This window comes from Euprymna scolopes, chromosome 12 (genome assembly GCF_053919585.1).
Source record: "Euprymna scolopes isolate OS-2025 chromosome 12, ASM5391958v1, whole genome shotgun sequence".
In the NCBI taxonomy this organism is placed as follows: domain Eukaryota; kingdom Metazoa; phylum Mollusca; class Cephalopoda; order Sepiida; family Sepiolidae; genus Euprymna; species Euprymna scolopes.
The window spans coordinates 75,519,060-75,543,672 of NC_136493.1; the positions used below are offsets into that span (position 1 = coordinate 75,519,060).

General features: G+C 32.6%; 1 protein-coding gene and 1 pseudogene across 1 annotated transcript in view; one reads left to right on the plus strand and one right to left on the minus strand.

Annotated features, from left to right (window-relative positions):
- Positions 1–24,613, plus strand: part of LOC145291344 (ceramide synthase 5-like) — a 250,627-nt gene that overhangs the window by 170,757 nt on the left and 55,257 nt on the right. Inside the window, exons 5-6 of the mRNA XM_080137108.1 lie at positions 1,799–1,849; positions 20,070–20,162. Of these exons, the coding sequence (XP_079993234.1) occupies positions 1,799–1,849; positions 20,070–20,162 (144 nt within the window). The remainder of the gene's footprint in view (positions 1–1,798; positions 1,850–20,069; positions 20,163–24,613) is intronic.
- LOC145291721 (U2 spliceosomal RNA) lies at positions 17,184–17,316 on the minus strand (annotated as a pseudogene).

The following is a 24,613-nucleotide window of genomic DNA, read 5'->3' on the forward strand; positions in this document are numbered from 1 at the left end:
TTAGGCCATTCAATAAAGAACTTCATTGTGATGCATTTTGTAAATTTTTATCTTTTTTTTACACAGTGATCACCACTTATCAAGGCCCGGAAGCCACTCAGGGATAAGGGTTATTGCAAGTACATTACGTTAGTGTGGAGATTTGATGAAGTGTTTAATTAAGAGGGCGGTTCATTAGGAATTTGTTAACATTGGACTTGAAGACATCCAAGTTGTAGTCCGGAGGGAAGCAGGCAGACGGAAGAAAGTTCCACAGGCGTGCACTTCTAAGAAAAGCTTTGTTCATGGAATCCACGTTTTGATTTAGGCACAGATATAGAGTGGGGGAAATTTTTCACAGTGGATTCAGCTAGACGGGTGTTTTTCGTGAAAGATTGGCGAGGGGGGGGGGACCAGAGATTGGAGTTCAAACGAGCACCTGCCATGAAAATAACGATAAAACAAGGATAGGCTCGCAACGTCTCTTCTGTGGGAGAGAGGTTGCAGGGTAGAGAAAAGGGCATCCCCCACTAAGCCACGAAGTCTATTTTGTACTCTGTCAAGGCATGATAGGCTGTTCTTGTTTCCACCTTAACATTTTTCTTTAAAATGACTACCTTTTAAGGTTTTCGGGTATGCTGAAAACGAGTATCGCATTTAAATTTTCCACAAATAAGTAGCTTTCCGAATATTAAACAATGTTATTTCTTATGTTATTGCTGGTTGTCATCTTTGTACGTGCATTTGCACATAGTTTCTCAGGGTTGCGTTTGCACTCCAACATAAATGATATTGCTTAATATCCTGGAAACTACTTATTTGCAGAAAATTTAACTGCAATATTCATTTTCAGCGTACCCTAAAACCTATAAAAGTAATCATTTTAAATGTTAAGGTGGAAACAAGGTAAAAAAAAAAAAAAAAAATGACCATTTTATTGTCCAAAAACAATGCCAATTCTCTGTTGGTGGTATCCAGTCCTATCTAGAGCTATTTTGGTTTTTCATCTGTGATATGTTGGGACGACTGCGAAGCATCTTTTACTTAGCTTGATATTTTCTTTCTGACACTCAATAAGTAGCTTCATTAGATGCACACTTTCTTACTCCATGGTGTTTGGTGGTGAGTATATTCAATGTCTACTGTTGTTTTATAAATTTCCATGCTTTATAACGTTGATCCTGTTCATAGCACTATGTAAAGTGGGAAAGTGTGTTTTTGTTCAGGGGAAATCACCCCTGATTACTTCCTGTTGTCAGAAACAGATGACTTTTATCTATACAAATATGAGATACAGTGTTCAATCAAGATTCTCTTCTATCTCTCAAATGCTGAGTTAGCAAAGAAGTGAACATTAATTTTCCTGTTCCAAATTAACCGGTTAACTATATAGTATATCTTCCTTTTGGTATTATTGGTTTCTAGGACAAAAATTTATCTGGTCTGATAGGGTACCCAGCTAAGTACTGTTTAAGTAACATCATTAGTTAAAGGGGCATCATTCCTCATATGTGCCAGCCAATGTATAGCCATGTCGAGGGAGTCTTATTTGGGCTTCAACTACTGTTATTTTGAATACTTGTAACGTGATGTATCCTCATGTAAGTTTGTCCTGACAAACCCTTCTACAAAGAAACTGGAGAACTAATTCAAACTCTCCGTGTGTGTGTGGATATATAATGAATATGAAACTCTTATTCAGATCTTTACTATTAATCTTTGAGTTCATTTTAAAAAATATTTAGAACCAGTTTTCTTTTAAATGTTTTTATGCAAACTATTAAATGTAAAAAAAAATAAATTTTCAATTTATTTACAGAAAGTTTGGGCATGGGATTCTACTTACTGCTGGACGAATTATCCTCATCAGGTAAATTTGTTTTCATTAACATTAATTTTGTTATGTTAGTTGGTAAATTAATTTATAATTTGATATCAACAGCTAATGTTATACGTCTTTTTTTTTCTTTTTTTTTTTTTTTGTCACCCTTCTCCTACTCTGGAATTCAGCAGAAAAATAGATATACAAGAAACCAAACATTATTTTATACGAAACAGATAAAACAGGGTTTGCACGGATTTGAAAAGTCCTTAAATTTTGTACTTTTGTATTGAAAAGGTCTTATTTCTATTATTACCTTGAAAAATCTTTGAAAATATGAAAAGTCTTGAAAATTTCTTCAAAAGGCCTTAAATTGTATTTATGTCCAGTAAAAATTTGTGAATTTGAAATAAAATGAATTAAAGACTAAAAGTATATTTATAGGTAGATAGTTCACACCCCATCAACCATAACTGAGCATTCATAATTTATTCTTGGTTATTTTTTATATAATAAAGTAGTTTCTCAATTTTGGTCATCAATAACTTCATTGCTATGAACTAGATACTGAAATCTGTTTTGATATAAAGATCTGTTATTCTTTTGAATATGATAAAAAAAATTGAACTTCTAATTGATTTTACTGATGTTTGTTTAATCTGATTGATATTTTATTTAGGAAGAGACAGTATATCTATTTCCCAGTGTCAGGCCATAGAAAATGATGTACTTCAAATGGGTTTAAATACATTCAATATTATCTAACAACAGCATTTTCAGTTCATGTGTACATTATCACTTTCCACCCCCATTTACTTTAATGAGATTGTCAAAGATGAAAATAATGCAAAAATTAATTGAAAATGTATTGGTGTTATTAACATAAAAGTTCTGATTTTCCCATTTTAAAATTAATTTTCAAAATCAAATTCTGTCTTGTTTTGTTGTTTATAAGTATTAAAATGAGAATAGTAGTCCAAATTAGTTATTCTCATTTCAAAAACTATCAAGTTTTTTTTATTTCTTTAATTACCAAAGAATAATTTTAAAAGGATGTAACCCCCCCCAATTATCTATTAGTGTTAACTAGCAATATACAAGATCTATATACTATTGTAAATGCAAATACTACCGTTTTTAACATGTAATATTTTGACTTTTTTTTTTTTTTTTTTTTTTTTTTTCATAAATGAAAAACAGTTGGATGAAATAATTATTTCAAGTTGTCTATTTTGTAGTAATTCTTTTAAAAGAAATTATTTTTTTGCTTTTCTGAATTTTTGAGATGAGGATTGGTTATTTGGATTTTTCATTCTACTGTCCTCATCTTGTGTGTCATTTTTATGTTTCAACCGATGTAACCTCTAACCTTCAGATGCATCTTGTTGAACTATAAATATTTGTCAAACTCAAATCTATACAAAATTTCAAACGATACCCTTTATTTCACAGGAATAACATGCTCTTGTTTCATCAGCCATGATTGGATAGAATTCCTAAGTAATTTGCGATTGTATTTTTTAGTCGCCTGTACTGAGGATTGAACCTTCAAGGGAATATTGCTTTACAAATCTGCATTAAATACAGAAGTAATCAACCATCTCAACAAAAATAACCTTCTTAGTGACACTCAATATGGTTTCCGTTCTGCTAGATCTACAGCAGATGTGCTTACAGTTATATCTCATAGGATTAGCAAATCTCTCGACGGAGGCAACCTTTCTAGGGCAATTGCTCTTGACATATCTAAGGCCTTTGATAGGGTATGGCATAAAGGTTTACTTCATAAGATCTCTAGCTACGGTATTGCTGGAAATGTCTTCTCAATTATTAAATCATTTCTTTCTGATAGGTTCATAAGAGTAGTAGTTGAGGGGCAAAAATCAGAAGCTCACAGTATTAATGCCAGTGTCCCTCAGGGGTCCATCCTGGGCCCAACTCTTTTCCTGATCTACATTAATGATCTTCCAAATCACATCCTTACATCATTTGTAGACATTTATGCTGACGACACTACCATTTATGGTAGCACATCTAAGACAGTAAACGACCAAGTTCTCTCCAATTCTCTCTCCTCTGATCTTGAGCACGTAGTACAATGGGGAAAGGAGTGGCTGGTTACTTTTAATGCATCTAAAACCAAACTTCTCTCTTTACATCATCAACATTCTGATCCACATCTGGAATCAATTGAAATGAATAGCTCTCGTCTTCAGGAGGCCTCAAGTTTTGACAAGCTTCTTGGCTTGACCATTACTCCTGATCTTAAATGGAACACGTATATCAAATCTGTTGCCAAGGCCGCTGGAAAAATGGTAGGATCTTTCTATTGATCCTGTAAATATCTCACTGCTGATGCTATTCTCTATCTATATAAGAGCCAGGTACGTCCAAGGATGGAATACTGTTGCCACATCTGGGCAGGAGCTGCTAGAAAGGACTTGTTCTGCCTTGATAGAGTTCAAAATAGACTTAGTAACCTCGTAGGAGATGTCCTTTTCTCTTCCTTGCAACCTTTATCTCACAGAAGAGATGTTGCGAGTTTGTCTCTGATGTATCGTTATTTTCATGGTAAGTGTTCGACTGAGCTTCAATCTATGGTCCCCCCTCACCAAACTTTCACAAGAAACACTCGTCTAGCTGTACACACTATCAATAATTCTCCTCACTCTTTATCTGTGCCTAAACCTAAACGTAGATTCCATGAACAAAGCTTCTTTCTTAGAACTGCACGCCTGTGGAATTGTCTTCCGTTTTCCTGCTTTCCGGCTGACTACAATATGGTTGTGTTCAAGTCTAATGTAAATAAGTTCTTGATGAGCCGTTCTGTATAAGTTATCAAATTTACCAAATTTTCATTACTAATGATTACTATGTTGTCCAATTTCTACTGTACACTCTTTAACCCTTATCCTTGAGTGGCCTCTTGGCCTTGATAAGTGGTGACGACTATGTAAAAAAAAAAAAATTGAATTTTTCCAAGTACTGTAAATACTATGCCATGTGTCCTTGCAGACAATTCTAGTAAAATTTGAGGAGCCTTAAACTTATTTAATTTTTAAATGTAAATATCACTATTACATATTATATATTACTATGTGTGTGTGTATATATATATATATATATATATATATATATATATATACATCCACACGTTTATTATTGCTTACTTATTACTGTATATATATATTATCTATTTAATGCTTCCAATATTGTGTTAAATTCTATACTAGGTCTTAGTAATTGATTGCTAACCATCATGTGCTGCTTCTCAGAATTGTCTTACTACCCTTGTGAAATAAGTAAAGAATCCCATTCAAAATTCAATGCAGATTCCAGAGTTTGACAGAAACATTCTAGAGTTCGACAGATACACCTGAAGGTTGGAGGCTACATCTATTGAAATGTGAAAATCACACTAGTTGAAAACAGTAGTCCGAAAAATCCAAATATATTTTTGCTGTTTTAAAATTTTCTTTGTGTTAAAATTGTTTCTTAATAAATGAAGCCTGTATGATCCTCCATAGCGCAATGTGTAAAGTGCTAAGTAGAATCAGGTCTACAGGTTGAAAGTTCAGTCATCAGTATAAACAATACTAGAAAATAAAATTAAAATTTCTACCAATAATGTTTGAAAGAACAAGAGCAATCTACTCTTGGATTAAATAAAGGATTCGGTCTGTGATTGTCAAAACACTCCTGAAGATCAGAGGTTACATTAGTTAAAACAGATGCAAACAATAATACAAAGAATCAATCCTCATCTCAGAAGTTCTCAAACAAGAAAATTTATTTTTCTTAAGACACAAACCTTTATATTTTATATTTTTTTTTTTAACAAAGGAGTCACCAAATCAAGGTCTAGAGGCCACTCGGGGATAAGGGTTAATGGGTATACATAAGTAGTGGAAATTTTGTAAATTGGATTACTTGGGGGGGGGTATACAAGAACTTGTTTATGTTGGACTTGAAGACAATCAAATTGTAGTCAGCTGAAAAGCAGGAAAACAAGAGTTCTACAGGCGTACAGTTCTAAGAAAGAAGCTTTGTTGATGGAATCTACGTTTAGGTTTAGGCACAGATAAAGAGTGAGGGAAATTATTGATAATGGTTTTGGCTAGACGAGTGTTTTTCGTGAAAGTTTGACGAGGGGGATTGAATCTCAGATGAGTATTTGCAATGAAAATAACGATAAAGCAGAGACAGGCTCGCAACGTCTCTTCTGTGGGAAAGTGGTTGAAGGGAAGAGAAAAGGACATTCCCCACTAGGCTACGAAGTCTATTTTATACTCTGTCAAAACAGGATAAGCTGCTTCTAGCAGCTCCTGTCCAGATGTGGCAACAGTATTCCATCATTGGCCGTACCTGGCTTTTATATAGATAGAGAATTGCATCAGGAGTGAGATATCTACTGGAGCGGTAGAAGAATCCTACCATTTTTCCAGTGGCCTTGGCAAGATTTTATTTTAGATCAGGAATAAAGGTCAAGCCCAGAAGCCTGTCAGAACATGGAGCCTCCCCAAGATGAGAGCCATTTATTTCAATTCATGCCAGATGAGGATCAGAACAGTGATGTAAAAGGAGCTTGGTTTTAGATGCATTAAAAGTAACCAGCCACTCCTTTCCCCATTGTACTACGTGCTCAAAATAAGAGGAGAGTCTGTCATTTACGGCCCTTGATGTGTTGCCATAGATGGTAGTGTCATCAGCATAAATGTCAACAAATTATCTTAGGATGTTATTTGGAAGATCATTGATGTAGATCAGGAGGAGAGTTGAGTTGACCCGTGAGGGACTCCAGCATTAATACTGTGAGCTTCTGGTTTCTACCCATCAACTACTACTCTTATGAATCTATCCAACAGAAATGATTTAATAATTGAGAAAACATTTCCAGTTATACCATAGCTGGATATCTTATGAAGTAGACCTTTATGCCATACCCTACCAAAGGCCTTAGATATGTCAAGAGGAATTGCCCTAGAAAGGTTGCCTCCGTCGAGATTTGCTAATTCTATGAGATATAACTGTCAACACATCTGTAGATCTAGCAGAACGGAAACTGTATTGCATGTCATTAAGATTATTTTTAATGAGGTGGTTGACTACTTCTCTATTTAACAGATTCCAGCAACTTATGATTGTGCTGGGAGGAATATGACAGATCACCAGAATTCTTAAATAGAAGGCATACTGATGTTTTCCAGGGGGTTGGGAAGCAATTCTCCTTAAGACAACGCTTAAACTTTTTTAATATATCTCTGTAGTATAAATAATGAATCCACATAAATGTGATTTATTAATGAATTTTATTTTTATAATCAAGCAAAGTAAAAACTTAAAAATCGTTGTACAGTGCTATTAGGTGCACTGATTCATCAAAGGTGTATCTGTATGAAGAGGGGTGCATTAAGTGTAGTTTCTGCAAATTTTGGAAAGCATCAGTTTTAAAGGATGCAATGTCTTTGCAGCTAACAATCGATAGTGTTTGTTCCATGGTTTCTGCTGACTTTGTAGACATGTCCACATATGTTCAACAGATGCCAATAAAAGTGCTTTGTCTTTTTTGTGTGGCAAGATGGGTAATGATTTTGTGGCTATTTAACAAGTTAGTTCCTGGATGTTGAAGCTTTAATGAATCAAGCTCAGGGCAAGAAGCAAAGGGTTTAAGTCTCTGATGGAGGATATTTGCTTAACATAATGAAAATGTTACAAATATGGTATTAGTCATCTCATCAGATATTCCGTGGATGTCGAGCAATTGAATATTTAATTTTGCAAATACCTTTTTTTTCTTTATGGTTTACACTTCATTGAACTTCAAACTTTGATAAACAGAAAAAAGGTCTTTAATCATAATTTTCCTCTTTCACTATTCATTTAAGCAGAATGTAATCATGGTTGCAATTATTTTTTACTGTCATCATCTGACATGAGAAATATTGATTGGATTGTCCTTTCTAAATTTTGATATGAAGATAATTAGAACACGCGCATGCACACACACACTCACACACATGGTCTCTCTTGTGAAGTTGCAAATAGGTATATTCCTTCCCCTTCCATGTTGATTAAAATGAACAAAAGGCAAGCTGTTTTGTCATTCTTTATTAACTCTGGTCTGGAAACTGACTCAGCTGTGACTTCATCAAAAACTAAGTATTTAACCTTTTATGTTCAATCTTGTTCCAGCTTTTTGTTGGTGTGTTCTCAAGAAGTTTAAGCGTTGTTATAAGGATTTTAAATAGAACCAAATTTAAATATTCTCCAATTGTTTCTCTGTTATAGAATCGAATGTCATTTAATCCTTTTTTTTTTTTTTTTTTTTTTTTTTTTTGCTTTAAAACAAATGAAATGGATCAATTGTAGTCGAGAGCAGCCAAAAGGTTTCCTTTTTCTTTGCTACTACACTGAAATGTAGGAGAGGACACGCTTTTCTTGACTTACTTCACTTAGCCTTGATCCTCACCTATATAATGTTGAGCATTTATCAAAAAGGCATCAAGTATAATTGAGAGTTGAACTTTGGTGTCCCAGCCTATTAGTGAACCCTCTATTATGCCAAATGGACCTTGTTCACTAACAAACTCCTCTAAAATGTTGTTAGGTGTGAAATTTTAGAAGCTGTGAAATGATTTTTTATTGAGTAAACTATTTCAAAATTACTGGTAACCATTTTAGAGATCTTTTTTTCTATTTATTTTTTTATTTATTTATTTATTTTTTGAAAAACAAAAACAAAAAAAAACGTCTTTAATAACAGGGAGGAGAGAGGGGCTCCAATAAATTTGATTTAAAAAAAAAAAAAAAAAAAAAAAGGCCCAAACTGTAATTGTTTATTTCTAATAGAAAAATGTGTGGATGACTGGATTTTGTTTATGTAGATTTTCTTAGATTGTTATCGCCCAATTCCATACATAATTGGCTAAGGGTTCTGAATGTCACAGCTTCTGTGAGTTGAATTCATACTGAGAATGTCAATGGACTATTGTTCCCTTACAAAGAAATGTCATCTGTGCCAATATATTGTTTGGTTTTGAAAGTTAATTTCTACTCTTTATAAGCTAAAACTGAAATGCCCCAAATACACATTTCTTTGTTGTTGAAGTTATTTTACTGCTAATGTTAAAAGCTGTTTTTTTTTTTGAAAGAGTATGATACTTTCCTATTCTATTGGTTTAGCCTGCATGCAGATTAAAAAGAAATTCTTTATAGTATTAACGGAGATGGGAGAATTGGCTGAAAAAATGATTAGAGTTGATATTTTAAAATTTTCTTACCCTAACTCTCCACCTCAGATTCCTTATTTACTTCTTTTGGAATGAGAGCACAAGGTCTAATGTGAGGGAAAATTCAGCTCCCCAAAAAGAAATACCGTATTGGGACAAAAATTAAAATTGCCTTTGAGAAGGATTTCTACTTTACTAATCAAGGATAGAACAGTATAAGTGTTATCAGAACAGATACTACACCTTGGAGAACGTAGTGGCCATTTGACATTGCCATAACAAGAGATAATGTAGTTGCCAAAGCATTGCCTGATTTTTGTAAAACAATTTCACAACTTGCGTACATTGTTTAATGCTATACTTATCCATAATTAATTTCCAAATATTATTTGTAAAATATCTGAAATAAAGAAATGATTATTAATGGTAAAATGACCAAGATTTTCAATCCTTCAGTCATTTTTGATATCCTGTATTAAGTTATTTCTACGCATGACTTGAGGAATGGAGTGGAACTGGGATTACATACCATTGTTACTTTTGTTTCTATGTGAATAAAGAATATTAATTTAATTATAAAAAGAAAAATCTTTGTAATCTATAATATAAAGTTCCTTTCTGTTTCAGAAAACCTCAACAATCATGACAAATCTCCAAAAAAGAAACGCAAATAAACCTAGAACACCATCCTCCAACAGTGACCTCTACTACCATGTCTCCTTCTCCAACATCAGGGGTCTACGTTCTAACCTTCCAGAGGTTGAAACACAATTACAGGAGACGAAACCGGACATATTCTTTCTAAGTGAAACTGGCCTAGGACCAACCACTTCTCTAGATGAATTCATAATTAAAGGATACTCCAACTTGACATCTAAATCTGACCCCCAAGATCGCCATGGGCATGGAATATGTGCCTACATCAAAGATGGCTTTTCATGTGGTAGGGATATCTCCAGAGAAGACCCTAATTTACCTTATATGTGCTTCCGGGTTGCACTAGCTTACACCACTGCATTTATATTTGCCCTCTATCACCCACAGCAGTGGGGTTACTATCTTTAAGAGCATATGTGAGGAAATTGATCACATCCTGTCTACTCATCCTTCAGCTAACATTCATATTTGCGGTAACTTCAGTGTACATAATGTGAAATGGCTGACCCACTCAAATAAAACCGATGACGAGGGGAGGTTTTGTCATGATTTTGCCATTGCCTATGACCTCACTCAGATTGTTCACGAACCCACCCGTGTGCCCGATACACCCGGTCAATATGCAAGCCTTCTAGACCTTTTCCTCACAACATCCCCTGAGCTATGTTCATGTTCTGTTCTATCTCCTCTGGGATCCTCTGACCACTCCGTCGTAACAGTTAAGATAAAAATGAAATGTTATAAGTCTTCAGACGTACCTCTCCACTGTACTGTATATCGATACTCTATGGCTGACTGGGACAGCTTCTGTACATTCATATCTGACCTACCTCTGCATTCCATGTTTAAAAAGGATATGTCCTCTATAGTATCAGACCTGACCGAATGGTTAATTGTAGGCATAGATCGATTCATACCATCCAAAATATTCCAACAAAAACCTAACAGACAGCCATGGTTCTCGCCAGAATGTGCTGCTGCCATCGCGCACAGAAATCACTTTTTCCATAGCTACCAACGTAATAGATGCACTGAGACTAAAGCTGCTTTCAGGACTGCCAGCAACCACGATAAAAGAGTAATAAAACATGCAAGAGAGCTATATGCTCAGTCTGTTAAATCCAAAGTAGCTGAGCCGCGGCTTGGTTCCCACCAGTTCTGGTAAATAGCAAACGGGATCTTGAACAGAAGCGTGCGTTCTATCCCAACTATCATCAATGGACCTGAGATCATCTCATTAGCATTAAACAAGGCCAGACTATTTGCCAAGAACTTTGCAGCTAATTCTACCCTATACGACAATGACCATCAACTCCCCGTATTTCCTCCTATAACAGACAACACGCTATGCAACATACAAATATCTATGCGCGAGGTCGCCAAGCTAATCAAGAACCTTGATTCCAGTAAAACAACTGGCTCTGACGGCATTCCAGTTATAGTGCTGAAAAAGCTCCAACCAGAACTTATCCCCATACTTATAAAACTGTTTAAGCGTTGCCTTAAGGAGAAGTACTTTCCAACACCCTGGAAAACCTCATCAGTATGCCCTGTATTTAAGAATTCAGGTGAAAAGTCATCTCCCTCTCAGTACAGACCAATAAGTCTCCTGTGTGTCATGAGTAAGGTGCTGAAATCCATATTGAATAGAGAAATAGTCAACCACCTCAACAGAAACAGCCTTCTTAGTGACATGCAATATGGTTTCCGCTCTGCAAGATCTACAGCAGATATGCTAACGGTTATATCACATAGGATTAGTGAATCTCTTGACAAAGGCTTCCTTTCTAGGGCAGTTGCTCTTGACATATCAAAGGCCTTTGATAAGGTATGGCATAAGGGCCTACTTCACAAGATTTCCAGCTACGGTATTACTGAAAATGTTTTCTCAATCATTAAATCATTTCTCTCTGATAGATTCATAAGAGTAGTGGTTGATGGGCAGAAATCAGTGGTCCACAGTATTAATGCTGGAGTCCCTCAGGGGTCCATCCTGGGCCCAACTCTCTTCCTGATCTACATCAATGATCTCCCAAAACACATACTTAAATCATTCATTGACATCTATGCTGATGACATGACCATCTATGGCAACACATCAAAGGCCGTAAATGACAAAGTTCTCTCTATTTCTCTCTCCTCTGATCTTGAGCACGTAATACAATGGGGGAAGAGGTGGCTGGTCACTTTTAATTCATCCAAAACCAAGCTTCTCTCTTTACGTTCTGATCCCCATCTGGCATCAATTGAAATGGATGGCTCTCGTCTTGGGGAGTCTCCATGTTTTTACAAGCTTCTGGGTTTGACCTTTACTCCTGATCTGAAATGGAACACGTACATCAAATCTGTTGCCAGGGACGCTGGAAAAATGGTGGGATCCTTCTACCGCTCCAGAAGATATCTCACTACTGATGCAATTCTCTATCTGTATAAAAGCCAAGTACGTCCAAGGATGGAGTACTGCTGCCACATCTGGACAGGAGCTGCTAAAAACAGCCTATCCTGCCTTGACAGAGTACAAAATAGACTTCTTTTCCCTGCAACCTCTCTCCCACAGAAGAGATGTTGCGAGCCTGTCTCTGTTTTATCGTTATTTCCATGGCAAGTGCTCGTCTGAGATCCAATCCCTCGTCCCCCCTCGCTAATCTTTCACAAGAAACACCCGTCTGGCTGAAACTACTGTCAATAAATTTCCCCACTCTTTATCTGTGCCTAAATCCAAACGTAGATTCCATGAGCAAAGCTTCTTTCTTAGAACTGCACGCCAGTGGAACTCTCTGCCGCTTGCCTTTCCCACCTGACTACAACTTGGACGTCTTCAAGTCCAACATAAACAAACTCCTGACAAACCGCCCCCTTAAGTAAGACACTATCTAAACACCCAATGCTAATGATTACTACAATACTATCTCATTGATTACTGTACACGCAATAACCCTTATCCCTAAGTGGCCTTCGGGCCTTGATAAGTGATGAACCCCATGTGTAAAAAAAAGAAAAAAAGAAACCCTAGTGTTCAAAGTTCATATATATTCTGAAACTCCGTTAGCCAAGGTACTTAATGATTAGTGCAAACAAGACTATTAAATGAATATTGGCAAACATCTACTTTAGAATAGTTCTGTTTAAATTAAAATGGCTATGTCAATGTACGTGTGATGAAACATGTTGCTTGATTGACCCAATCATTTGAGACATGCATCCTTCTATAAAAACAACTCCTTAAATGGCTTTTGATTCCAATTCTATAAAGATTAGTTTAAAATCGGTGTGCTTTTGCTGATATGATACAGTTAGTTGAAGTCTTTGTTTCGATAGGCTTTTGCATAATTATCTGGTATTTGTACTAACTATAAATCTGTTGAAGGTGTGAAGGGAATGTTTTGACTTAATATTAATGAAAGTGATGTTCTCACTACAAAAATTCTTCTATTTTTTCTGTTTGGCTTTATTGATGTCATGAGATTTTTTATTTCACCCAGAAAATAAATTGTTTTATTTTATGGGTGGAAAAAGCTTTTAAAACTGAACTCCTTCTTAGATTTGTTTTTTTATAAATACCTAAACGTGAAAGTTTATTTTAAATTTATCACAATTAAACACCTTACTATTGTTTAAATCAATAGTACACTATTATCTTTTTGAAACCGTTATATGTAAGATAAAAGTCCAAACATAGCTCTTTTGATATCTGATTTGCATAACTTCTTTTTAGAACAATTTATAATAAATTGATATTTGTTGTAATTTGATCATTTTATTTCCCTACATCATCTGTTTTTGGTATTTAAGGTGTTGTGTGTGTCCTTAGACTACAGGATGGGCAACATCAGCTGACATCTCACATCTACTCTTCATGCAGTTCTGTCCATGAGGTTGTTGCTCGTCATGTTGCAACACCCTTGTGCTTGAAGTATTCATGTGTGTTATTGAATTTATGCAGGACGTGACACACTGTACCAAATCACCTGAAACGCCAAGCACATAAGGCATATGTATGAAATAGTTTTGTTGATATAACAGTGATTTAAATAATTTGATATTTAAAAAGGATAAATTATCAAAGCTACGTTCATTAATTTTCATACATTTTTTTATGATATAATTTGTATATCTATATTTTTAAAACCATTCTATATGCACAATAGTATTATTTAGTATTGTAATTAAACCTTTTTAAAAACAATGAATTATCAAAGTATGTTTCAGGTTCAACAAAAACGGTCCTCTCGTGACGACGACCAGTTCTACGCATGCACCAGATGACGTCATGACCTGATTTACTTTAAATAGTTGAAAAACTAAGTTTCATGTATGTCACGTTAGCTCAGTTGATTAGCGCGTTGGTTCGTTATCTAAATGTTTTGGGTTTGAATCGTGGTGTGAGATGTCTTTTTTTTTTTTTTTTCGATTTTTTTAAAATTTAAATATTGAACCAGTGTTATTTAAGCCATTTTTCACGTAACGTTCGTGTTTTTTTTCTTTTTTTTTTTTCTTTTTTTAACTTCGCTTATCCACCCCCGACCACACACCCAAAAACACCCGGGTACCCACCAATTTTTTAAACTTTAATATCGAAACAGGCTTATTTAAGCCATTTTTCATGTGTTTGTTTGTTCTGTTTTCATCGTTCGTTTGCCTTACGTTAGTTTTTTAGTGGGTTTTTTTTTTCGATGTTTTGATTACTCCCCCCTTAAGTTTTAACATTTTCTTTTTTTACTTCACTTATAACAAACAAACCTGGTCATTGACGTCATCATCGTAACGCTCGACGACTTCCGTGTGCGCACCTGTCAATTTGGTTCTTAAATAAATTCAAACATCTTTCAGTAACTCATTCTGGCTGGCCGATTTTATTTTCAAACTTTGCCTTAGTGCTTCGGGTTCGATCCTACCAACTTTCATCCCCCCTCCCCCCAACCTGTTTCTTTTTTATTTAACACCACACACACCTCCAAACACCCGGGCAACGCCGGGTACCCATGCTAGTTAAAAATAAAAGGAATAAAAAAGGAGCATTTTCTTGATGGGGTGAGGATCATAGAATGTTAACATCCAAATTTACCTGTTTTTTAAACCTTGTATTTTTTACGTGTTCTTCACACCTGCTTTAAAAAAAATTGCTTTGCATATTTTTTACATTTTAAGCAATTGATTTTTTTAGTATTTGCTTTTTTCTCCCCATAGTTATAGCTAAATTCCAATATAACTGCATGTATCCCTTAATTGTTGCCCCAAAAGTGCATAGCTCTTTGTGTGTGTATAATATATATATATATATATATGTTCATTTAACATCATTTTTCTCTTCAGTTTTTTGATATTATACGTTCACTCTTCACTAGGAGTGTCAGAAAACGCCATTAAAAATGCGTCATAAAAAATTGAATAATTCAACCTATCTTTTGAAGCTTATAACTACTTGAACAATGTAATTCAAACCCTAATTTTTTTTTTAATTAAAAGAGCAAAGATCAAATTTTAAAAAAATAACAGGTTTAATAGCAAATTATGCAAATTTTTTTTTTTTTTTTTAATCGGTTTTCTTTAAAAAAAGATTTAAAGAAAATCAATGATTTTAACTTTGATAAAATATATGTATATATAAATTCCAAAAAATCACTTACCTTTAAAAAATACTAATCAATGAGTACTTCCATTCTTCATTGTTAAGAATTTATCCATATTTATATTTTATATTCCATGTCTTTTTAAATAAAATACTTAGCAAGGATTCCAAAAAACGCGACATCAGATGTTTTTCACAGGTGAAATAAAGGGAGATAAATGTCTGCTTTTCTTCCAGTTCAATTCTCCGGTGTCTATAAGTGTCAAAATTAATGTCTCTTTCTATTGTGTGCTGTAAACAGAAGTTAGTAAATATGGGCCACCATACTTGAAAAATGATCCCATTTCACTTATAAGTTTTTGCTGATAAAAAAAAAAAAAAAAAAAGTTTTTTTTTTTTTTTTTTTTTTTCTTTCTTTCTTTCCTTAAAGAAATACATAAGTTTTTGATTTAATATATTTTAATTCTTTATGGAGTGAATTTTTTTTTTTTAATATCTAAAAAAACCCCAAAAAAACATTGAATGAAATAGAAAAAATTGTTAATTCTATGGAATTTTCTGGACAATATAACAAGATTATAAGGTTTCACTTAAAAAAAAATTCAACATGGTTTAAAAAAAGGTTTTAAACTTTGGACTTTACATGTAAATTTGCAAATAATTTTTTTTTTTTTAAATTAGCTTATTTTATTTATTGATCTTTTATCTTGATGTAAATTTGAGGTGAGAAAATTTTCATTTTAATAGACATTATAAAATGGGGGGGGGGGTGAATTAAAAAAAAAAAACAAAAAAAAAACGCCTATCTAGAATATTATATTCGGTTTATTGGAAAGAGCATAACATTTCACATTGAAAATATGTTAAAAATTGAACCAATAGAAAAATTGATAGATTTTTAAAGTTTAAAAATTGAAAAAAAATCTAACTCGTAAAATTCAATTGATTTCATTACGTAAAAAAAATGGCTGCATGAACGTTCGCAGGCACTTTGTAAACACTGTTTTTTCAAAAATATTTCTATTTTTTTAAACAACTTTAATAGTTTATTTTGGAAGTATATTCCATAAAGAAATAAACAACCCACTTTAAAAAGAGAAATTACGATTTTTTTTCATTTTATTCGCAGTTTTGTGTTAGGGCTGTCAAAAGTTCTGATACACCTAACTCTTCACTTATAGTTCATCAGGTCAGCAGTCTCCAAATTCCATTTTGTGCAGTTGCTTAATCACTTCCAATTTTTCCTTGAATGACCAACCTTCCTTTTGCAATGGTTTATCTAAGAAGATTGAAAATTCCATATGACCATACCAACATAATCAATTCATCCTTAAAATAATATCCATACTGGGCACATGTAGTGCTTTCAGTAAATCCTCTGATATGTTTGGTTTGATCAGATATCACATTGCAAATCATGGATCTTTCATTGCATTGCAAATGAACGAGAAGACTGCAGCATTAACTGCTATGTGTCATGATACTCCTGACACAGGTTGCTATACAAACTTTGGATATAAAGAAATAACATTACATGCTGCAACATGAGCTTACATAGTTTTAGCCAACTTGCCTTCACTTTTGTGGTCATACTGAGTTCACATCCACTATCTGCTATCCTAGAAGCAAAAAGGTTCTACAAACTCCAGAATATTATCTACTGACATTGTTAGAATAGCCATTAATAGGATGCACTTATCCTCTGCATCTCTTCCACTTGGGGTTCAGGGCTAAATTAACCTTCAGGTTGTTGCACTTTTTGTGAACCCTCAGTAGACACAGGTTATATTGTATTGCATTGTTTCTAAGACCCTCCTTTCAGCACACAGAACAAGGACAATAACCAGTGTTCCTTAGAGATTGTACCTATTTACTATGCCTCCCCACGGGACAGAGTTAGACACCAGGGTCGTTTTTTAACGTGGAGAAAAGGTACAAAAATAAAAATTGTCTCAGTCGTGAAGGATTTCTCCTCCACCGAAAGAGAACAAGAAATGGAATTGCAGCATCTGAAGAACAGATACTACACTTTGATCTTGACCAAAAGGCCAAGAAACGATTTCCTTCAGAGCCATAACTTTGAAAAGTTCTCCTTCAAACTCATCATTTTTCCATAGTTTCAGTTTGTCCTTTAACTGTACTAAGGACTCTGCAATATATATGTATATAATAGTAATAGGATGATTTCACAATTATGAATTCTATTATAAATTCCCTAAGTTCTGGCATGAAATGGGTTTATAAACATCATGGCTGATGGAACGAGAGCATGCTACCACTGTGAAATAAAGGGTTCCATTCAAAATTCTGTCCAGGTTCCTGAATTTGACAAGATACACCTGAAGAATGTCGGCGGTTACATTGACCGAAACATGAAAATGGCACTCAATATGAGAACAGTAATCCAAAGAATCCAAATAATCCTTATTTCAAAAATTCTGAAACATAATGATTTTTTCATATCTTTTTGTCAATGCACCCAAAACTAACAAGATTTTATTTTTACTATTGTACTTTCCTTTCTGGAATTAAATTTTCAATTTATCAGTTTAAAGCAGTATCTCTCTAAATTTTTGCACCTGTCTGTTTTGTGTATCCAAGTGCTTTGATGTAATACTATTTTACTTATTTTAAGAATAAGTTGAAAATAGAAAAGAATCTATAACCAGGGAGCAATTTTACAATCTAAACAGATACAATATTTATTGTGGTCCTGTTTAGGGGGGTCACAATATTAAGGTGAAAGAGTCCTGGTGTTCACTGCGAGCAGTTAAACTATGTGTGTGCTCTCTGCTCGAAGGCAGAAATGTCTGGCTTACATAGTGACAAACGAATCCATAGTATCATAGATATAGGGGTGTTAACTATCCCAAAACAATATTCAAACCTCTTTCTGCTCCATGTCATGGAAGGTATTAACAAGGCTAAATGAAACTGCCGTGTATCCTGAAATAGGATGTAACTTATAATATATTTTGAATTAATCTTCTCTAAATTATCCATTTACATAATGCAAGCTAGCTTAGAATAAAGGAAATTTCTATCAAATTTCATCTGTGAAAATTCTTTGTAAAAAAATTAATAAAATGAAAAAAGATGAAAATAAAAAATATTAACCATTTATTTATTATACCTTTTTGGGCATTGTTTTTTAATCCATTTCTTGTCAACTTCAAAAATTATTTCATAGAATATATAAATCTAGATGTTGGAGATGAGGTTCTTTTTGGAGTGTTTGCTGCTCAACTCCCTGAATAGTATCCCTGCAAATTGTCCCAGGTAGTAACTCCCTACATCAAAGTGGCACTGTACCTTGTTTGGAGTGAAAATGCAGTAATAAAAAAAATATTAAAAAGAAAATTAATGTTTTCTTCTGGAGATAATTATTTCAATGTTAACTATATTTTATTAATCTTAGCTATGAATAACCAATTCATTAGTTTGGAGTTGCACACATGCATAGGTACTCTAAGCACTCCTAACCATCTAAACCGTACTTGATTAAACTGCAATTTACCTTTTGCAAATAATATTAAGACTTTTAAAGCATGTTACTGCCAAATATTTAAACATAGATATGGAATTTAAAATTTCATATGCCAGATTTTATGCATTATTTACTTGAGAAATCTTTGTAATTAGTATTCACCCACCCCCCAGCATACTTTATTGAATTAGAATACATTCTATGTTTATTAGATCTGTTGATCATTTGTTTCAAAATTTTAAACTTTCACAAGTCTGATATTGGTAAATAAAACAATTTCCAAAAGTCTATATATCATGTATGACAACCTCTCTAAAAACATTTCTATAGTTTATGCATAGTTGTAGTTCCTATAGCGATTGACAAAGATACTTCAGCAAAGAGAATGTGACAGCATCAGAATATCATCTGGAACTGGAACGTTAGTGAAGAACTGTAATACATCTGTAGTAGTGTAGCATATAGATGCCATCGAAAGAATGACAGTTTCTAGAAGCAACTATAGAATATGATGTCAAAACGGAATGGAGTTTCATTCTATATTCAAAAGCAACTTTTTTTGTCATCTTCGTTAGTAGCGTGGACATGAGAAACAGGTTAGGAGAGTTCAGTGTTCGTGCACGCTTGTATGTAAAGTAGTTGTGAAAAGAGTTACTGATGTGGGAATGTAGATTAGATATCTGACAATTAGATATAGGTTAGGCCTATTGAAAGAAGTGTTCAATACATTTACGCATTGGTAGGAGCATGCGTGTGATAGTAGAGATGGTACAAAGGGTTAGTGTCTTGTGGTAGGAAAGAGTGTGTGTGAAGCGCACGTAGAAACAAGTGGGAGTTTGAAGGTCGCCATGTTGGCTTGTTGTACTCACGTTGGATTTTGTTTATGTGTGAAAATGTAGTGTTTGGGTTATGTTAGTTATGCTAAACCTGCTGTCAGGATAATTGCACTGCTGAAATTTACATCTGGTTCAACTGGAGTTGTGCTGTTACCTATGCTAATGGAGCGATATTTTATAGTGTTTGTTTAATGGCGTCTGTTAATTTTTCGGATCTTCACAAAATATTTTGCCACAAATAAGTTTCTGGAATGAACTAATGAATCATGAGAATTCAAGAAGAATTCTTGAGCTGATTGATATGCACTTTTTGATAGCTTAAGGTTCCAGGAACAATTTTTGCAAATTTACCTTATACACTAAATTGCATTATTTTTATTTATTTATTTTTTTTTTTTAGAATTTTGAAAAAAAAAAAAAATAATTAACAGATGTTTTTTGCACACACACACTACAACTCTGAATTTTACTTTTTTAAAAATCTTTTCAGCATGTGCCTTCTGATATCTACTGGTACTATCTCATTGAACTTTCGTATTATGTGGGATCCAGTTTAATGCATTTCACAGATGTCCGAAAAAAAGTAAGTTTCCTGTTTTGTTTCTCATCTTTTTAAAATTGCTGCTGCATCCCCTGGCCGTTTTGTTGCTATACAAAACTACTTATCCTCATGGGTACTGTTTGGATTCAGTCTTTGATGTGAATTGTACATAAAGCACAATTACTTAATTAGAAAATGGATATTGGATTTGATTAAATGAATGCTGTGTTTTAGTAAGGACTAGCTCAATAATTCCTCACAAGAGAAAAACATTTGGAAACCTTTGGAAGTACAAAAGAACAAACTGTAAAATACATCAGTAATCAAAAACATTTTAATGGTAAAGTGTGTGAAAATAGAGATTAGGTGGATTTTTTAAATGAAATTAGGAAAGATCAATCATACCAAATTTTAGGTATGTCTGCTGAGTTTCCATCGGATTCAGAACAGAAATAATCCAACTTTATTTAACATAGACTGAGTTCTCAACTAATTTCATGAAAATAATTCTTTACAGTTAGATTTTGATAATTTCCAAGATAAATAACTTGTATCTATGCAACAGAAAAAGTAGTCTGCATTCTTGTTAAACACTTTTCACTATCACACTTAAACATAAAATAAATTTATAAATTTTAAGATGAAAAAAAAAAAAAAAAACGAAACCGTGCTTATATATATAACATTTATGACATAATTAATATTTTGTAATGATCATACTCAGAAAAATTCTACACCACCAATATTTCTCCTTATAAAATGTCATAAATTTGTGTTTTACTGATATAAATATAAACTCTATTTGACTTTTATGGACTAATCATTGAGCTCAATTTTTACTTGCAGTATTTATCCTAGAGATGTGTAACATTTTAATTTTTTATATAACATCAGTGTTTTATAAGATCTTTGTAATTCAATAGAAGTTAGTTATTGAACTAAATTTTCTTTTAAGAGTTTTTTTTAGCAGAATTCTTTTTTTTTTTTTTTTAATTCTAAAAACGTATTTTCACTTACATTGTTTGGTTGAGATCAAATTTTTTGGATTGAGGTGACTTCTACCAAATTGTTAGAGCCCAACTTATTTTTTATTTTTTTGTCTGGCTGTCCTTTTTTTTTCCTCCTGTCTCTCATTTTGTCTATTTCTCTCTTTTTTTTATTTTTTATTTTCCTTTTTCTATCTTGTTTTAACTTTTAAACTTTTTATGACAATTTATGAAAATTGAAATGTTAATTTTTATTAAAACTAAGACTTCAAATGATGTAGGTAGGGGATTTAGATGACATCTGCTTTGTCAAAGAATTCTTGTCTCCTTCTGACACATTAGCACTGGTGTCTTTCTCTTAATTTATATTTTCTCAGTTACAACTGTTTTTTTTGTTTGTTTTTTTTTTAAACAAATTTAGATGAGATTGTTTAAAGAAGGTTTCTATTTACTGTGATTAAGATTTCACTAATTAAATACTTATCATTAGCACATCATCCAAGTTGTTTTTATTCTATTTATATTTTTGTGCTGTGTGTGTGTTGCTGTATATTCTGGCACCAACTTTTTACATTAGCTAAATTATCATCCAATAGAATGTTAACTCCAACTAAGAAGTACAAAAGTAATTTTTTATGACTTTTGTCAGATCATATTGTACGCGCAGTCAAGGTGAGATTTTAATGCAATGCTTATTTCAATTGATATTTTAAACTTATTAATGAGTCACCATTTATTAAGATCAAAATGTTTAATGAGGTGGATGGTTTGTCAGTTGAATGATGAATATCAAAGGATTAAAAATTTTGATGACTTATAATAAGTGTATGTTGACACTAATAGTAGAATTTTAAATGTTCCATATGTATTATAACAAAAAGGTTATAAAGCACTTCTGCCTGTAAATCACTAAAAGAAGGAACTACAAATCTGCCTAGAAAATATGCTCCATTAGTTAAGAGTAAAATATTTCTTACTCCTTTCAAACTTTTCAGGTTTAAAGCTTCTGAAGGAATTTTGTGATTTCGTCTTGTACAACAAATTTCTAAACTTTTTGTGATCTTTTTTTTTGTGAGCTAAACTGAATAAATTCGCTCAAATTAAAACATATCTGACAAAGAATCTTATGAATTCCTCCTCTCAAAATTAGTGACATGACAAAATATCAAGCTTGTATCTCCAATAGTTACTTTCTTTTGGGAGAAATTTCAGGAACGTATATTGTTGACTCATTTTTTTTTAAATCCATTTTTGTTTTATTATGAAACTGTCTTTCTGTGTACTTTTACATGATTCAAATCTGAGGTTTTAATTATTGATTTACTATGAAAAAAATCTATCCAGGTCTTTAATATGCCATATAGTTGTGTCACTCTTGCATGCTTTTTTTTTTTTTTTTTTTTTCTTCTTTCTGGTGGATTTTGCCCAATGTTTAAAAATTGGTTTGATCTAATAATTATTGCTTCCATTATGATTAATTTTCATAATGACATTGCATTTGTAAGGATTTTTCACTACTTTGAAACCTGTATTTTTGGACGAATAACATACAAGATGACAGTTTTGTTAATTTCTAACAATTTCAATAGTCATAATTTGGTGGGAAACTAAGCTACTAAAATAAATTTGGTAGAATTATTTACATTTGTAAAGATCTGTGATCACCTTAAAAGTTCTTATATATGATGAAAATAAAAATTTTGGTTTGGGATACTTATTCATAGATGTTAATCCAGTGAATCTTTGTTTTTGCATAATAGTGCTCAATAACAAGTAGAGCTGTATAAATTATGTATATAGACATCTTTCAGCTACAGCCCTAAGCCTCCTCAGGCCAATCTGTTAGTATTAAAAAAAAAGATAATGAAATTATCAGAAAATTTGTCATGTGACATATGTTTAAAATTATTTCCAAATTAAAATTCAGTTTTAATATTTTGACTTCAGTTAAAACTTGTTGATACTTTCCAACTTTTGTCACTTTAAAATAAAGTTAGATGTGGGTGGGCATATATATATGTGTATGTGTGAATGTTTCACTGCAATCGATTTGGATTCTTGTTATTGAAGGTGTTTTAAAATGTTTTGTAGCAAAAAAAAAAAAATACAAAGTAAATTAGCTGATGAAAAAAAACTTCACTAATTTTTGGATAACATTATACAGCATGAACACAGTTTATGTAACAAAGTGAAATATACTTTTATTGTAGTCGTAAAAATTACTACCGAATTCAAAGACTCCATTTGCAACCCCTCCTCCACTTCCTCTCTCATCTATTTTAGCTTTGTTGATCAGAATATTAGGTCACTGATAATCTTTTGTATCAAATTACTAGTGGCTGTTGCTTCACAATTTATTTTATGTACACACTTTGTCGCTTTGGTTTTTTTAATTTTTCATTTAAAGAGTCACCTTGATGGTCCTGGTAGTTACTGCTTGTGTGTGTATGCATATACAATGGGGACAATATTTATGCACATAAACTTTAATTTATTTTATTCCAACTAATGAATAAACCTACTTTTCATTTAACTAGGTGGATATATAATAGAAACAAAGTTGATTCAATAAAAGTGAATCACATTTATATTTAATTGCTTAAAAAATTATGAACATTTTGGATATTTAGTTTTGAATTGCTTAAATACTTAAATCATTTCATTATAGAATTAAGTTGAGTTTTTTTGGGCTTTTTGTCAAAATACAGAAATAACACTGTATTAATATTTAGACAAAGTAATCGTAAGAGGTAAAGAATGAAAAATTCTATTTAAAAAACAAAAGCTTACTGCCTGGAAAGAAAGTAAAAATTACAGGAAAAATTGACCCCCCTTCCCCCTGAATAATGCATTCAATGAGTTCATTTATTGAAGTGCATAAAAAATGTAAAATTGTTGAAAACCAAAGAGCAGGTACTCTTTAGATTTTTGCAGCAAATTAATATGCCCAATTAAACAAAATCTAAATGGTACTCGAATTACATGATTATTCATACGAATCTAAAATTGCATTCCTTCTGGAAAGCTACATTTCATTGAAAAGACAGTGATGCCAGATTAACATTGTTCATATAGATGAGGAAAAAATTTGTTGGGAAAGTATCTTGGACATGCCAAACCAAAATTAAGTTATTTGGATCTAATTCTAGAAATGACATATGAAGGAAATAACACAATTTAAAGTAGTCATTGAAGGGAAGAACTTATATATATATATATTGATATATATATATATATATATATATATATATATATATATTGTGATATATATATATATATATATATATATTGTGATATATATATATATATGTGATATATATATATATATATATATATATTGTGATATATATATATATTGTGATATATATATATATTGTGATATATATATATATTGTGATATATATATATATTGTGATATATATATATATTGTGATATATATATATATTGTGATATATATATATATTGTGATATATATATATATTGTGATATATATATATATTGTGATA